Source organism: Rhinopithecus bieti, unplaced genomic scaffold (genome assembly GCF_001698545.2).
Source record: "Rhinopithecus bieti isolate Rb0 unplaced genomic scaffold, ASM169854v2 scaffold_17936, whole genome shotgun sequence".
In the NCBI taxonomy this organism is placed as follows: domain Eukaryota; kingdom Metazoa; phylum Chordata; class Mammalia; order Primates; family Cercopithecidae; genus Rhinopithecus; species Rhinopithecus bieti.
Window position 1 is genome coordinate 361,152 of NW_016808913.1, and position 16,653 is coordinate 377,804.

Sequence of the window (16,653 nt, forward strand, 5' to 3'; positions counted from 1 at the left end):
TTAGCCAGGATGGTCTCGATCTCCTGACCTCGTGATCCGCCCGTCTCGGCCTCCCAAAGTGCTGGGATTACAGGCTTGAGCCACCGAGCCCGGCCTTCTTTTTTTTTTTATTTTTATTTTTTGAGACGGAGTCTTGCTCTGTCACCAGGCTGGAGTGCGGTGGCGCGATCTCAGCTCACTGCAGCCTCCACCTCCTGGGTTCAAGCAATTCTCCTGCCTCAACCTCTCGAGTAGCTGGGACTACAGGCGTGCACCACCATGCCAAGCTAACTTTTGTCTTTTTAGTAGAGGTGGGGTTTCACCATGTTGGTCAGGATGATCTCGACCTCTTGACCTTGTGATCCACCCGCCTCAGCCTCCCACAGTGTTGGGATTACAGGCATGAGCCACCGTGCCCGGCCAAGAGGTCTTTTCTTTACCCTGGTGCTCGATCAGCTGGCACATTAGGTTATTGGCTTTACCTTGTGTTATTGCTATGACTTGCTCTCTGATCACTGATTTAGGGCATTACGAGTCAAATTTTCTTCTTTTCAATTCTCTATTTATTATATACTCAGGAGCAGGCATCATCTTGATTAACAAATTCCTCAATTCATTAAAAAACTTTTCTCTAGCCAGTACTAGAATTTGTAATCTCTTTCTCCCTGATAAAAGAATGTCTACTCGGATAGTTTCCATTACCCAGGGAGTTATTAACAGAGCTATTCAGAGTTCACAACTGGACCATTTGAATTTTTGTGCTCTACCTACCTTTCAATGAAAGTTTTAGTAGTAATGAAATGGTCAATAGTAGGCAAGAGGATGAAAGAAGAGAAGTAATTCTCAATGGCTTTCTCAGCTACTGATTAAACATTTCCATTTTAAAATAGAAGCCACATCCATGATGCCTTAACAAAGCATTGTATGTCAAAATTTCTGTAAAATGGTTTTAATTTCATGCAGAGTGTTCATGCGATTAGTATTTGGAGTGGTTTTAGATATTTAAGTGAAAATAGGTTATTTCAGATTAAGACATTTCTGGGAAAATAAGTTACCTTAATATAATCGGCCATTATAAATTATAAATACATATATATATATATTTTAAAGCCACATAGCATTTAGCTAAGGGAAGATGCAAAACATAAAAGCACAACACAAGACTAAATAGAATATCATGAATTATAATGATCAATCCGCACAGCATGAAATGAAGCTGGTATAGTCATACGCGTGAAGCTGCGCCTTTTTTTAAGAAAGGCAAAATAATTCATTACTCAAATATTTACCTTTGACACTTGAACTTTTGGAATTACTAATTGCTCCTTTTAAGTTGTTTCCAATTATTTATTATGCAAATGACAAAAAAAACAACAGAAATTATTTGAAAAGGTCACACATATATATTTTCTTACGATTCCAAAAAAAGATTTGTGGCATAGAAAAGTTTCACATTGGCACCAACTACATGGAAGGTATTTCCTTGTAGTATGAAAAACAAATCCCTAACCGACAGCCATGTATGTAATTCAAAACATAGAAGAATTATCTCTCTGGCATTGAGTGACATTGCCACAACCTCTTCCTCTCCCTGAGTTTTCCACATTGAGGAAAAACCAACCCGTATGAAGTAACTACCACCCTCTTGGAAAAGCAGGAAAGAAGGTGAGCATATTTCTTAAAGCAACTGTATGTCTTGCTCCTCAGATCTTCCAGGGTTGTGTTTTTTGTTGCTGTTGTTGTTTTTTGGCTACTTTCCCAAAAGTATCACAGAATAACGAAATAGAACTTATGAGTGAAGGAGATAGTAAACTAAAATGACTCAGATGTTTCAGGTGAATGTAGAAGGGCCAGCTACATTACAATTTGTACTGTGCTAAGGGTTGTGAACGTTAATTCCCCAGACCAACTCACAAGTTGTTGAGATTTGACTCTACGACTGAATCTCCCAGTCATTCTGGTGGTAGGATAAGCATTTTACATTTCCATGTCAACTTAAATGAAAAACCATGAGGCCAATAATAAGCATCTCTTTCCCAAACCAGGATTTTTATTTCCCATGGATCCAATGTGAGTGGAAAAGTTCACCTCATGCAGCTACTCATTTCTGTCTACTGGCAGCACTTTACTGACCACAGTGAACCCCACTGTCACCTGGCCTAGCTTCCTCCCTGCTGAACAAATCCCCCCAAAACAGGTAACCCCTGCGATTATCAATACGGGCATGGGCCCCTTTCCTGTGATCCTGCAACTGAACCAGTGTGATTCCAAAGAGCTCATTTTGGGATTCAGGCTCCGGCCTGGCCATCCAAAGGCATAGATATTTTAAACAGAGGAAACATCATAGAAGATCAGGGGCTGGGTAAGCTGGTAGGAGGCCCAAAGAGAGATGCCGATGGAGTGAAGGAACACTAGAATGGCAGGAAACTGGTCTAGGCCTCTGCTCTCATGGAAGCTTTACCAGGAAAGGGGATGCAGATGTCCTGTGCACCACAGTTTACCCCCGTTTATTTAGCATGTGGATGTCATAAGATAAACAGTCACTGAATGAATTTATCTTTTAATCTATATAGTCTATATAAATAGTCAAATAAGGAAGTGGAATGCATCTACTTTTTGAGGGGGAGCAAAGAAACTAGATTGGGAAAAATAAGACTTTCCCAACCCCTGAGACTATTTGGTTTCTGTTTTTTAATTATGTAGCAAGAATAACATTAATCAGTGGGAAAGTAACTAAGACAGTAAAAAGGGCCTTGAATATGCTCTAAATTCTTCCTATCCAGACAGAAATAGCTGTCTGAAGGGGTAGTTTATAAGGTGTATAAAGCAAGACCTAATTGAGGCTTGTTGCTAATCACAGCCACACAAGGAACCCAAAACCAGCTCAGCTCTTCACTGCCTGGGACAGCCAAGAGACCAAATGTGCGAGGTCCATTTATTATTATTATTTTTAATGCCAGTCTCTATTAATTCTGGCTAATTAGACCCGAAAGTCTCTTATGAGTTAACGATTACACAATGTGTAGAGTCCTGCTGATACATTCCCAATATGTGGTATATACTTTTACACGGCTATCTGGGCTGCAATATGGAAAGTAAGATGACTAAAAGTATAACCTGGGGTTAAGAGGATAAAATTAACCAGTATTTCTGTCAGTTCAGCCTGTCATAGCTCACCTGCTGAGGAATTCATTCTTCCTAATGACAGTCCACAGCCAGAAGAAGAGGGTACAGGACAAGTCAGGAATGAAGAAGGAGAATGATCGTAGAAAGGGAAAAAGATAAAAGATCAAAAGGATGACAAGGGGCAAGAAAATATACAACACTTCCAACATGCACGCATTGATGGTGTTAGTTACAATACCAAATTAACAAGGTATGATGTTCATAGTTTCAGATTAAATCTAAGTTTACAGAGAAAAACTCAAGAAACCTTAAAAAAATGTGATACATGCATAGTCAAAAGAGATTGTTACAAGACAAATAAATCTTTCACACATATTCATCAACCAGAAAATAGGAAGAATAAAAACAGATTTTATCTATCAAGCAATTCTTTTCCAAACAGACAGTAGCAAATAGTTTTAAGAGCTCAGGTTTGTAAAACGCCATTCAATTATTTGAAGCACAGTTCATCAAGTTTTATAACACATCATCTAATATCCTTTATCTCTACCACCTAGCCACAGCAAATAACCATCTTACCTATTCAAGTCAATCATTTAAACTATACTTCACTCTCCACTAAGTCTTTCTTAGAAAACAGGCTCCAGTGACATGAATAAGTAGGAGCTTCCTAAATCCTTTCATCCTTTGACTGTAACCTGCCTTATTTATACCTGTCCTTGATAAAGGAGAATCATGGTTTACACTTAGCTCATATACATCACAATACCCTCTATTCTCTTTATATAGATTCTGAATCTTACAAAAACAATGCTTCCACAGCACTCATGTTTCCTGCAGGGTCTGACCTTGCCATTAAAAGCCAAAACAAAGAGGGTCATGCAGCTGCCAGTGAATGAACAGCAGCTGCACCCAGCATTGTGTTTCTTGCAAATGTACAACAATTTTTCTCTATTGTATAAAAGAAATAATCATTAGACTAAAAATCCACCACTGCACAGTGTTAAATCCGATCATTTCTTAAACATGACTTGACAATGACCTTTCAGTATTTGCTGGAAACAAAAACACCACACAAGGAGGTTGTCATACCTTTCTTGGACTTTCCTGTATTTAACAAAAACAAAAGGACAAAGATTTCATTCATTCTAAAGCTAACAAAGGAATAGTTCCCAAGATGTTCAAAAGCCAATAACCATTCCAACTTCAGAAGCTGAGTTTCTCAGCTCTCTGTTTTAAACTCTCCTCTCAAGTTCTTTGCACGACTCACGCTGTCAGTTCTATTAACAGTGCTGATTGAGTAAGGCTTATACTTACACCATCATCCTTGATGTATCCATTACGAATAGCAGCAAAAAAAGGTGTATTTAAGTTAATTGTGTAAGTTTAAAAGATGATTAAGTCTACTAAATGTGAGTTAATGAAAATATGCCAGGTATAATTTTTTTCCAAAACCATAGAATTTTACTTGTATTTGCTATTTTAATAAAGTTAACAAGTGCTATTCAAACAATTCTAAATGAAATTATGATCCATCCCTCCTGGTTTTTTCATGAGTCACCAGTTTGGGCTGTGCAGAAAATCCTGCCAGTTTTACAGTCTATTGGGGCTCTAAGAACTATGGATCCTGACTTCTCCTCCTCTGGGCAGGGGAGCCAAACTTAGAGAACACATCTTCTTGGACCAACACACATATAATGGTTCTCTAATTCCTCAGAAGCTGCCCCATCAGAATTACATGAAACTCTTCAAGAGGAACAGCACTTTACAGTTACAGCAGAGAAAGACTGAAGTTGCAGTCTTCTCAGCTGCATAAAAGACGTCTCAATAAAGAACAAGAGCATGAAAGATAAAGATATATTTGATTTTGCAGGGGGAATATCAGTAATGTGGCCTAAGGGAATTAGCTCAGTTTTCCCCTATGAAACTGGCATGGGATTCCCATTACTTTAGGGGAAAACAGATTAGAATAACTGAGATCAAACCTTCCCTCGGTTTCACCATATTCTCACAAGAATCCTCTTAAATGATAATGTTAATGGCCCTTGAATTTTGCAAATCTGTTCATCTACTATAAAGGTCTAGCTTTTTTTACTCTTTGAGAAAATACTTTTATGTATTCATTTGTTTTTTGAGACAGGGTCTTGCTCTGTTGCCTAGGCTATGGTGTAGTGGCATGATCGCAGCTCACTACAGCCTCGACTCCCAGGCTCAAGCGATCCTCCTACCTCAGCCTCCTGAGTGGTTGGGACCACAGGTGCATGCCATCATGCCTGGCTAATTTTTAAATTACTTGTAGGAATGGGATCTCACTATGTTGCCCAGGCTGGTCTCAAATTCTTAACTCAAGCAATCCTCCCTCCTCAGCCTCCCAAGGTGCTGAGATTATAGGCATGAGCCACCAAACCTGGCAAGAAAATACTTTTAACAAGGAGTATAATAATTTGTGATCCCACCCTCTTTCCCAAATACTTGCTCTTTCTCTTAAACACCTGAAGTACATGAAAATGCTTCATGGTCTTTATTGGTATTGTGGCCAATCTAAGCTTCGATGTCCTCCGACGGTGGGAAAAATATATTTAAAAAGAAGTCTAATACACGCCTGCAATCCCAGCACTTTGGGAGGCCAAGGTGGGAGATCACTGGAGCCCAGGAGGTCGAAACCAGCCTGGGAAACATGACAAAAACCCATCTCTGCCAAAAAATACAAAAATTAGCCAGGTGTGGTAGCACACACCTATAGTTCCAGCTTACTCGGGAGGCTGAGGTGGGAGGATCACTTGAACCCAGGAGGCAGAGTTTGCAGTGAGCTATAATTACACACCACTGCATTCCAGCCTGGACAACAGAGTGAGACCTTGTCTCAAATATTTATATGTAAATATTATAGAAAAGTGTTTCAACAGCAAATAGACTTGACCCACAACCTAACAGTGATAAATGAGAGCCAAAATACTCATATATGTTTATATTTATAAATATTAAAAGAATATTTTTAGCTTATTAAGAAATTATGGCAAAGAAAATAAAATAGTTCAATCAGTGTATTTGATTCAAATATTACCACTGCAAATGTCTCTCACATATTACAATCCTATTATGAATACTATACCCTCTAATTCTTAAATCGCCTTCAGTAATGGTTTGAAAACCTTGTTCCAGTGATATATATATATATATAATATATACACACAATACACATTATGTTCACATACATAGAAATTTATATATGTATTATATATGTGTGTGTGTGTGCGCGCACGCGTGTGTAAGTATGTGTGTGTGTGTGTGTATATATATTTTCTCCTGATGGAAAACCAGCGTTATCTCTCAGCACCATTGGCAGAGAGGCCAAACAGCTAGAATTGAATTCCAGCCTGCTTAGAAGGGAGGATTTGAATCCCATCAATGTATGAATGTATTTGAAGGTCATGTATTTGAAGGTCAAATGCCTGCCATCCCCAGAGCATTTCCATTTACATCCTGGGCATACTGCCATTATTCCATTTACCACATTTTATTGAAATCATCTGTTCTATGTCTTTCTTCCTCACTAGACTACAAGTATTTCAAAGGCAAGCTTCCTATCATTAATTTGCATTCTTGGTACCTAACATCATGCCTGCTCAAAAGTTAGGACAATGTAACTTGTTGACTTAAACTATTGTGTTAACACAAGAAATCTAATCCTCTCAATGAGAAGCTTAGCCCTGGAACTATGTTAGAGTAATTTCTTCTAGCCCCATGAAGACTATCTGAGAACCCCATTATAAATGTAATGTATTATGACAAAAAAAAAGTGCTGAGAGTCAAAGTCTACCTGAAACATAACAACTATGAAGTATAAAAGCTCAAATCTACATTAAAAGGCCTACAAGAATTCTGCTCTGGGCCACTACTGCTATATTTACCGTGTCAGCTCAATGATTCTTTAGCACAAAGTTCATTCAACATAGTGGCTCTGACACAACCCAGGTGAGTGATCTTGGTTAAGTGTCCTGGTAACCTCCTTGGATCTCACTGGTCTCTCTTTTCTTTCTATTAATCAAATGGGAAGGTTAGTAATTCTCTAGAGGTCTTTCTGGTTTGAGAGTTCTATCAAATCTAAAAAGTACAATGGGAATGTTTAAAATATACCAGCTACATGTATAAATAGGAAAAGTTATAGATCCCTCCCGAAAGAGAACACATTAAGAGTAAAATTAGGCCTTTGGTTGATCCCTCTTCTAATCATCCCTACCCCTGTTCTCACTTCCTCCCCCTGAGGAATTCTAATGCTTAACAAAAGGCCATGACATTTGATTTAAAAGATACGTACCTCTGAGCATCCTGCGAGATTCTGAGTCTTTGGCCATGGCTGCCAGTGAGGGAGGGAGCACACTTCCACAGCTGTTACTCTGTCCCAGGGGCAGGTGGGCCTGTGGGAAGCAGGAGGGAGTACTTCAGGCAAGCTGCAGGCTGAATGGACCTTTAGGAAATGGCCACATCCCTGTTTCCAAAGCTCCTATCTAAGTGTACAGGGCAGAGAAGGTAGGTCTTTGAATTTCATTTGTTGATGCTAAGTGGTAAACACCAGTTACTGGCCCTCCCGAGAAGCTCCAGGGTAGTCGCAATATCACAGCACTTCCTCCAACAGCAGCAATTCCAAAAGTGAAGACAGTTGGGGAAGACACTGTCCAAAACCACCTGAAAGAATGGCTGAAAGTTCTTCATGCATAAGGAGCAGAGGGCAGATGCAGGGCCAAGAATGCATGCGCACCATGCAAAAGAACAGGGAAGAGCTACTCTTGTTACAAATGCACCAATTTTTATTTATCCTCAGTTATGTGGTGGGCTGAACCTGAAGAAATCTATTAACACCCTAATGGTTTCAGCATTTTAAAAAAATAGCAAAATCCTTCCTGTAGATAAAATATACTTGAAACACAAATTTATAAAACAGATTAAAACAAAGTTACTTTGATTAAGGGTAGGGGAAGGGCTCAAAAGTGTGTCTCATTCAGAACCTCCTTCACACCTGCCTCTTCTCTTTCCACAATGATCCCCTCAGGCATGTCGGCAGAACATGAGGGAGCTCCAGTGTCAGGTCACATGGGTTCACATTCCACTCCACTACACACCAGCTGAGGGTTCCTTGGTTAGTCACTTAACCTTATACACCTCAGTTTATCCATACATACAAATGGGATAATAACCAGTACTCTACTGCCTAGTGCTGCTGGGTTTTCAAATGAGGCAATCCACATGAAAGACTCAACCCAGCATCAGCCACATGAAAATGTCTGAATAAATACTTGTTGCTGTTATTCCTGGAACACAGAGGCTATATCCTATCTTATTTCCAGATGTGGGATGCAGCCATGGAAGTCCGTCATGTAAGCGAATGCCACTCATCACCTGGGTTGTGCTGGTAGAAAATACCCCGAAGCACGTTCTTTGGCCCCAGAGCATACAATTTCAGATGTCCTCTGAACAGGTAGAAAATGCGATTTAGTCCTGATGTCTGCCTAACAAGTAAATTTAATGATTATTTAGCACTTTTCTTTAAAGGCCTTTACACATCAGTGAATATGATGACAAGAAGACTCATGGAATGGGAAGCCCGTGGTTTCTCCCATGTCCTACCTTTGGGGTGATGCTTCTCCCCATAGTAGCACTGCTGAAATGTGGGGAGATGGAAGTTGTGCTTTTCTTTCGAGGCAAAGTATCGCTCAGATAGAGGCCTTCTTTATGCTGTTTTTTCCTTTCTTCCAGACTTCTAAAGTGCTTTAAATGCAAATGTAAAGCAAAACAGCAAAACTTGACTAACTGTAATAGGTGACTGAAGAAATGAAGAATTATGCATTTACAAAAAAAAATGGAATTTTAGAATTTTTCTTGAAGTTATTCAACATATACTGTGTTTGCTGATAGATTTGAGCTAGTATTTGATTAGATACTAAACACTGTAGGAATTTATGCTGAACCTAGAAACCTTTTTAAAATTCCACCTTTCACTTCTGTAGTGCCTGCAGCCTCAGGGCCGCAGGACAAATTACAAATTATTATAATGGTTGCCATGTGGATGGCGGAACAGCCAGTGGACAAAGCACGTAAGCACTTCCTCCCCTTCCGGGCAGTTCTGTGTGATGGCACAGATACCAGTGAGAGGAGGACAAGAAAAGGGAAAAAGGAGATAAAGAGAAAAAGCAAGTAAACAGGGAAGTTGTTTGAAAGTTGTAATAACATTTCAGTCACATAAACACACTCCAAATCCACATAAAGTTTTCCTAAAAGGCATCTTTCTAAGTTACTTTTTATTTGAAAAGATATTAGCCAAGGAGCTCTTACAGTAATCTCTCACATTTAAAAATCCTCTAATGGACTATTTAATTTTTTTCAGATTTCTAAAGTAAGATTTTGTCCACTTGAAACTTACTCAAATTTTTCTTGGCCTCCCCTTAGAAATGTCTTTAATAGTAAAATGATGTCTTGTTCAAGTGATGGGTACACCAAAACCTCAGAAATCACCACTAGAGAACTTATCCATGTAAGCAAACACTACCTGTTCCCCCCAAAACTATGGAAATAAAAAAAGAAAGAAAAAAGGCAAAAATGAGTTCAAAAAAATTTTTGTGGAAATATATTTGAAACATATAGATAAGAGAGGATAATTTAAGAGAGATTCATATTCCCACCACTCAGCTTCACTGAATCTTAACATTGCTTTATTTTTTTAAAGAAATAAAACATATATATAAAGTGATTTATTAATTAAATATTTTTTAGGTCTGATCATTTTAAAGTCATTTTAAAACTCATGCTTTTGAAATGCACAAAATTAATGCAAATTTGAGTGACCAAATTTATAAACAGTCTTCAAATATCCCAATCATAAAAATCTGCATTTTAACTTTATAATTAACTGTTTATACTAGCTAATCAATTTATTAAGAGCTATGTGCCAGGTATGATGGTTTATATACATTATCTCATTAAATTATTATAATAATCCTGTGAGGTAGGTACTGAGAAATCTGGGGTGCAGAGAAGTTAAATAAACTTGGCCAAGGTCATGCAGCTGGAAAGTGGCAGAGCTGGAATTCATGGCCAGGTAGTCCATACTAAGATGATATTAATACTTTGCAGTTTGGCTGATTAATGCTCCTTTTAGATAGAAAAATGACATCAGAACACTTCAATCTAGCTCCCACTATGACCAAATATTATACATTCTGCAATTCATAACTTTCCAACATTCCATAATGGTACCTTAATAAAATAGAAAAGAAACTCCAATGAAAACTGTCTAACTGAAATTTGGCAGAAAACAGCAGATTTGTAAACTGTGATTGTTTTGCTACTAGAGATGTCTTGAATGAAGTTGCTAAAGAGATAAACCTAACATCAAAATTGAAGGCATTTAGGTCTTCCATTCTCCTTGTTTCTTCCTTGTATATGTAACTTATTTCATCCACCTTTCACCAATATCCTTTCATGTCAGCCCAGGTGGCAGTAACCTTAAGGCAGTGAGAGATATAGTCCTTTAAAAAATGGTAATCGATGGTAAAGGTACCTTCAAGAAACGTAAGGGCTCAAGCATGACTGACCAGAGCTCGCCTACATCAGTGCAATGACTCTTTAGGATCTTTTGGCACCAAATTTCTGCAGGTGTTTGATTATAATTGAAAGGAAGTCTTGAAACAGATTTTTTTTGAATACCCAAGCATTAATACACACTGAGTGTTCTAAAAGGAAGGCAACATTTAGAATAAAAAATAACTTATTTAAAAATCTGGTGAATAAAAACTAGATTTATGGACCAAGTGCACTACTTGTGGTGTGACCTTGGACAAGCTACTTAACCTCACTGAGCCTCGGTTCCCAAAACTTCAATATGGAGATAATTTTTACTTCATGGGATCGTTAGAAAGGATGTAAAGAGATATACAAATTTATAAAACAGATTAAAACAAAGTTACTCTGATTAAGGGAGTGAAGTGTTTAACAAAACGCATCAAGGGAATGATGCCTATTTTGGTTTCAATTATGTGTAATACAAATATTTTGTGTTGATAACATAACTCTTTATATATAGATTTTATGGAAATGCTTGTTAGTATTTTGAGAACTATCTGTGATAAGTTGCAATATTTTGGTTGAATGGTAACTGAAGGATGCGGGTATAAAAAGTGCTCAAACATATAAAAGCCAGTGGGGGACACTCAAGGTATCAAAACTTCACAACAATTCTAACATCCTTAAATGTTCCAACACTAAATGTTCTTAAGAGGGGGAAAAAAAAATCAGAGAAGTATGCAAGTTGCCTTTTTAAAAAATGCCTTTGGGAAAGTAGAAGAAAAGATTCCACATAAGTAACTTTGTTGCCAAGATAACATCCCAAACTCTAAATTCCAGTTCCTAATTACCTGTTGCTCTTGCTCCTGCTGCTGCTGCTGCCTTCTGTGTTTCTTAGCTGGTAGAGGAGGAGGTGTGTCATTTAAAGGTAAAGGATCGACAGATGTAGCCATGAATTCAGGCCATGGGGCTGACGTATGTTGAGTGATAGGATGAGAAGAAAGGGTGGAAGGAAACACAAATCCAGAATAGACAGGTGATCTTTGCTTTATAGGAGAAAGAAAAGGTATATATGTATCCACATGAAATGAAAGAATAAGACATAGAAATGAAATTGATAGTTCGTTCTGTTTTGTTATATTTTAATTAAGAAGTTACAATTGATGGGCACTATCTTTCAATTTAGCCTCTTATTAAAATCCCACACTGTAAGCAACTTGGGTCACTGAAGGTATTTTAATTTATTATTATTGGCCCCTCCCCTAGAAGGTTTTTAAAAGGCCTAATATTTAACAGTATCCATGTTACAAAACAAAATCAAAAACAAAGTGAAACTGAAAAGGCAATTCAAATCAACAATTTTAGAAAGGTTTTTTAATTTACAAGAAAACTAAGTTGAATTAGAGTGCTAAGACATAGAACTTATTTCTTTGAACTTACTGCTCCTAGTACTCCACTCTGTAGCATAAATTTCATGGTTTCTAGAATTTTTATTGGTAGAGCATTACCCCCAAATTGGTATGCTTTATAAACTCAGCCTTACCCTACCCCTCTGGTCAGACAGATACACATTTGTTACGCACGCTCTCGTGGACCTCATTTTCAGTTGGCCGTGGGTTAATTTCTGACATGAAGAAAAGCAGTGAATGAATGAAACGTCATGCCTACACACCTCTTTACTCTGAGGCTGGCTCGCCAGCACAGCTGTGGCAGGCTCAGTGGCAACAGCATCAGCATCAGCAGGAAACTGAGTGGAAGGGGATAGATTCGTGGAATTGCCACATGGCTCATTAATCTCATTTACACTGATATAGCCCTAAAAGGAGGAATTCAGAAGTTAAACACAAAGAAAGCAAAAGCCGAGGCATGCGAGAGTATTAATGTTCCCAGTACAATGAAGTTAGCTTAGAGCGGCACAGCCAGATATCTGTGGTATTATCAAATGTTTCATTAAGGGAATACTCAGCAATTAAAATGGATTTACATTGCTTAATCTTGAAAATTGGCATTCGAAGCATTAAACATAATTTTTCTGATGTAATCAAGATAACTGTATTATAAATAACCCAAAACCTTCTATTTTAAAATATGCAGAAGTATCAGCATTCATTCTGTTGATGGATTAAGGTTGTCACCACATACACATTTAAAGTAATAACACACCAAAAAATCCAAGATGTAAAATTGACAACACAATCACTCACTCCCTAATTAAAGAGTCTTTTACACAAATCTTCATTCTTAGATTTTCACCGTTTCTGTTTCTTGATGAATTAGAGTGTGAGGAAAATGGGCTGAGGGCTACTAGGTTTTACACTAAGCAAACATTTACAAAATTATTTATAGTGGGTTCTAGCTTTTGGGCATCTCAACCAAATGAGTGTAAAAAGAACACTGTCCTTTCATGCAGGTGAGCCTTCCCTAGCAAAACAAATGTGTGCGCACGCACACACACACATACACACACACAGAGTCCTAAGGTAGAGTTGCAACCAGGGTATGTTTCAATTCAAGGCAGCCTCCCTAACCCCCATCTCTACCCATAGGACAGATAATTTCCAGTTACTTTTGAACTCAATAATTCAGTTCTGGCTTCAGCTTAGAGAAAATACAAAATATCTGAGAAGCAGAACTCTTGAATCTGTGGAAAAGGCACTTGTCAATTTTCACGGAAACTAATTATGCAGACCAATCATGATTTTCACCACCCCAATAAAACAGTGGGAAAAAACTGTATCAAATAACACCTCTCCTTTAAAGGTGTAATTGAGTTAAATTTGACACAAAGATTCTTCTATAAGTCCATCAATTCTTTTACAAATTTCAGGCTGGAAAATAAAACACCTTGATTTTTGGTAAAAATCCTGAAAGGACTGATAACAAAGTGGAGAATGCCAGAGTCGATTGTTTATAAATTGGATGTGTCAGAGACTTGCACTTCAGAAGGCAGGACAGAGATCACGTAAAGTTTCATAAGGTTAAACTGAAGAAAAGAAGTAGTCAACTAGGTCAAGTTCATTCAATATGTAATACTGAATCAGAAAGAAAATGAACAATTTTGGGTTTTTCTTTTGCTCAGTTAATAGTAGACTGTTTTGAAGCCAAGTTTTAATTATTTATACAAGTCATAAACCATACAAATCAATTAACTGCTTCAAAAATGTAAACTGCTTTAAAACCTGGGAGGTCTTTAAAATAGGTTATAAATCAATCACCCCTTTAAAAAAGAAAAGGAGACAGAATGAGAGAGGAGGAGAAAAAAAAAAGAAAACATTTTGTGAGTCAAGTCTGCTTTGTACAGGAAAGTGAACACACAGCACAGTTGCCATGTGTTCTCATAGCAACTCATTGTTTTATTCAACAAGCAGAAGAGTTGTAGATACACAACAATAGTGAAGAAAACTAAATGTGCTTCTGACATCAGAAAGTCTGCAGGAAATAAAGACCAACTCATTAAAAGAAAAGGAAAGACTTCATTCTTCTATTAGGAGACAGAGAGACTTTAGAGCCCATCTAATTCATCTGGATGCCATAAGCTCTTCAAACTCTGTATGTCCAGAGTCAACTCCAAATCTTCCCTCTTAAACAATTTCTTCCCCAGTCTTCCCTATCTCACTAAAAGGTGCTTACCATATACTTCATTACTCAAACTGGAATAATGGCATGATTCCGGACACCTTCATTTATTTACTTCATCCCAACATCCAATCTATCAGCAAGAACTGTCAATTCTGCCTCCAAAATACCTGCTAATCCAGCTAACTCCTTCCATCTCTCTGCCATCCTCCAATTCAAGCTGCCAGCCTCTCTAGCCTATGCTACTGCAATCATCTCCACAACAATTTCCCTGCATCTGCTTCTCTTACTCTACGATCTAGTAGTCACAGAGCAGCCCAGAGTGATCTTTAACAAATGGATAGCAAATGTCACCTCCCTGCTTAAAACCACTGAAAGGCCTCCCACCACACATGAAGTAGACCACATTTCTTTAACAGACTCACAAGACCTGCTCTTACCCACCTTGCTAACATTATCTTAGGCCATGACATTCTATTCACAACCACACTTTGTTCGTTGAACCTGACAGTTCCATGTTCTGAATAACGAAAAGAAACTATGAAACTGAATGATTTAACAAAGTTTTGGAAAAAATATTTCACAAAATGCTTCTGAGGCACATATACAGTCACACTTATTATTGTGATGGGCATTTTGCTTCATATACTGATACACACAAAAATATTTTCTACATAAGAATCCTAACTCCACTGTCTAAAGGGTTTTTATTTTTTTTTGATTATGCAAACACTTATGTAGAAGCAAGCTTTTCTTTTAGCTTTTTAGAAAAACAATAAATATAAGGAATATAAATATAGGCCCGGCGTGGTGGCTCATGCCTATAATCCTAGCACTTTGGGAGGCCGAGGCAGGCAGATCACCTGTGATCAGGAGTTTGAGACCAGCCTGACCAATATGGTAAAACCTCGTCTATACTAAAAATACAAAAATTAACCAGGTGTGGTGGCGGGCGCCTGTAGTCCCAGCCACTCAGGAGGCTGGGACAGGAGAATTGCTTGAACTCAGGAGGCAGAGGTTGCAGTGAGCTGAGATGGTGCCACTGCACTCCAGTCTGGGTGACAGAGTGAGACTCCGTCTCAAAAAATATATATATATATAAATTATTTTTTTCTCAGCTATAATTTTCCAAATTAGAGTTAAAATATTCTCCCAGCATAGCAGTGTAGCTCCTTAAGATATCTGGCGGGGAAAGTGGTGATGGGGACTGGGGAAAGGTGGATATTAGAGATAAAGAGTATGTACAGTACTTTTTTGTATTTTTTAGTAGAGACGGGGGTTTCACCGTGTTAGCCAGGATGGTCTCGATCTCCTGACCTCGTGATCCGCCCGTCTCGGCCTTCCAAAGTGCTGGGATTACAGGCTTGAGCCATCGCGCCCGGCGAGGTGGTGGGCGCCTGTAGTCCCAGCTACTCAGGAGGCTGAGGCAGGAGAATGGCGTAAACCCGGGAGGCGGAGCTTGCAGTGAGCTGAGATCCGGCCACTGCACTCCAGCCCGGGCGACAGAGCCAGACTCCGTCTCAAAAAAAAAAAAAAAAAAAAGAGTATGTACAGTTTACTGTAAATAGGACTTTCCAGTTTACAGTGGAAAATGGCAGAAACAACAGTTGGTGGGATGGGGAGATAGGGAAAAGAAAGAAATCAGACCACTTTCTCAAATGTTTGCAGGCATTTTCATGTTCTACAAGACTCAGGAGAAGGAGAAGCAAAATAACAGAGGGGAGGGAGAAAGGAGACTCAGGAAGGAAAAAGGAGAATTTAAGACTCATCTTGGTCTGGATCTTCAAGTTTTTGAAACACCAAATTAACCCACAATGTCACTACCCAGCCAAGTAGACACACACACACACACAAAGTGCATCTGCATTAGACACAAGAATAATCTCTGAATCCCCAAAGCATACATAATGAAAGGCAGGGAAACCATCCAAGCATTGAGTGCTTTCATAGGTCCTTTGAGTTAATATTTTTATTATTCAGCTAATCACATAAAGCTGAGATACATCTCCTGATTTCTAAGGCAACATAAAGTGACATGTAAAATCATAGCTTACCTCTTTTAAAGTATTGGGGTTAACGGGAAACCCTTTCCCCCCAGAGAGGCTGGAGTATTTCTTTTCCAAATTACAAAGATTCTCCTTTTCCTGAAGGAATACAAAACCTATTAAACTTAAAAGTCAACCTTGGATACAACTGAGAAGCACAGTGACTTTGCATTAGAGACTAACATCAGTATCTCACATATTTCCCCCATTTCTATTTCCTCTCATCATACTCAGTCAAAACTTCAAATCTGTATACTAGCGGTCATCTTCTGCCAGCTGATATGCTGCATGAGTTGTTTCCAAAAATACTTAGCTATATAACTTTTAATTCCTAATAAATTTTATAGTCATTTAAAATGTGTTTAAAATA

At 38.3% G+C, this 16,653-nt stretch overlaps 1 protein-coding gene across 10 annotated transcripts in view; it reads right to left on the reverse strand.

Moving 5' to 3' along the window:
* The window catches only part of PHLDB2 (pleckstrin homology like domain family B member 2), a 91,892-nt gene that overhangs the window by 15,779 nt on the left and 59,460 nt on the right, over window positions 1-16,653 (reverse strand). For 2 of the 10 annotated variants that reach the window (XM_017887783.1, XM_017887781.1), the window contains 4 exons: window positions 16,293-16,382; window positions 12,335-12,478; window positions 8,731-8,871; window positions 7,424-7,523 (listed from right to left, as the gene is read on the reverse strand). In XM_017887783.1, the coding sequence (XP_017743272.1) occupies window positions 7,424-7,523; window positions 8,731-8,871; window positions 12,335-12,478; window positions 16,293-16,382 (475 nt within the window). Of the gene's footprint in view, window positions 1-1,268; window positions 1,305-3,156; window positions 3,178-4,197; window positions 4,213-7,423; window positions 7,524-8,730; window positions 8,872-11,513; window positions 11,709-12,334; window positions 12,479-16,292; window positions 16,383-16,653 lie in introns of all 10 variants that reach the window. The other 8 variants (XM_017887775.1, XM_017887780.1, XM_017887776.1 and 5 more) reach the window with 8 other exon arrangements.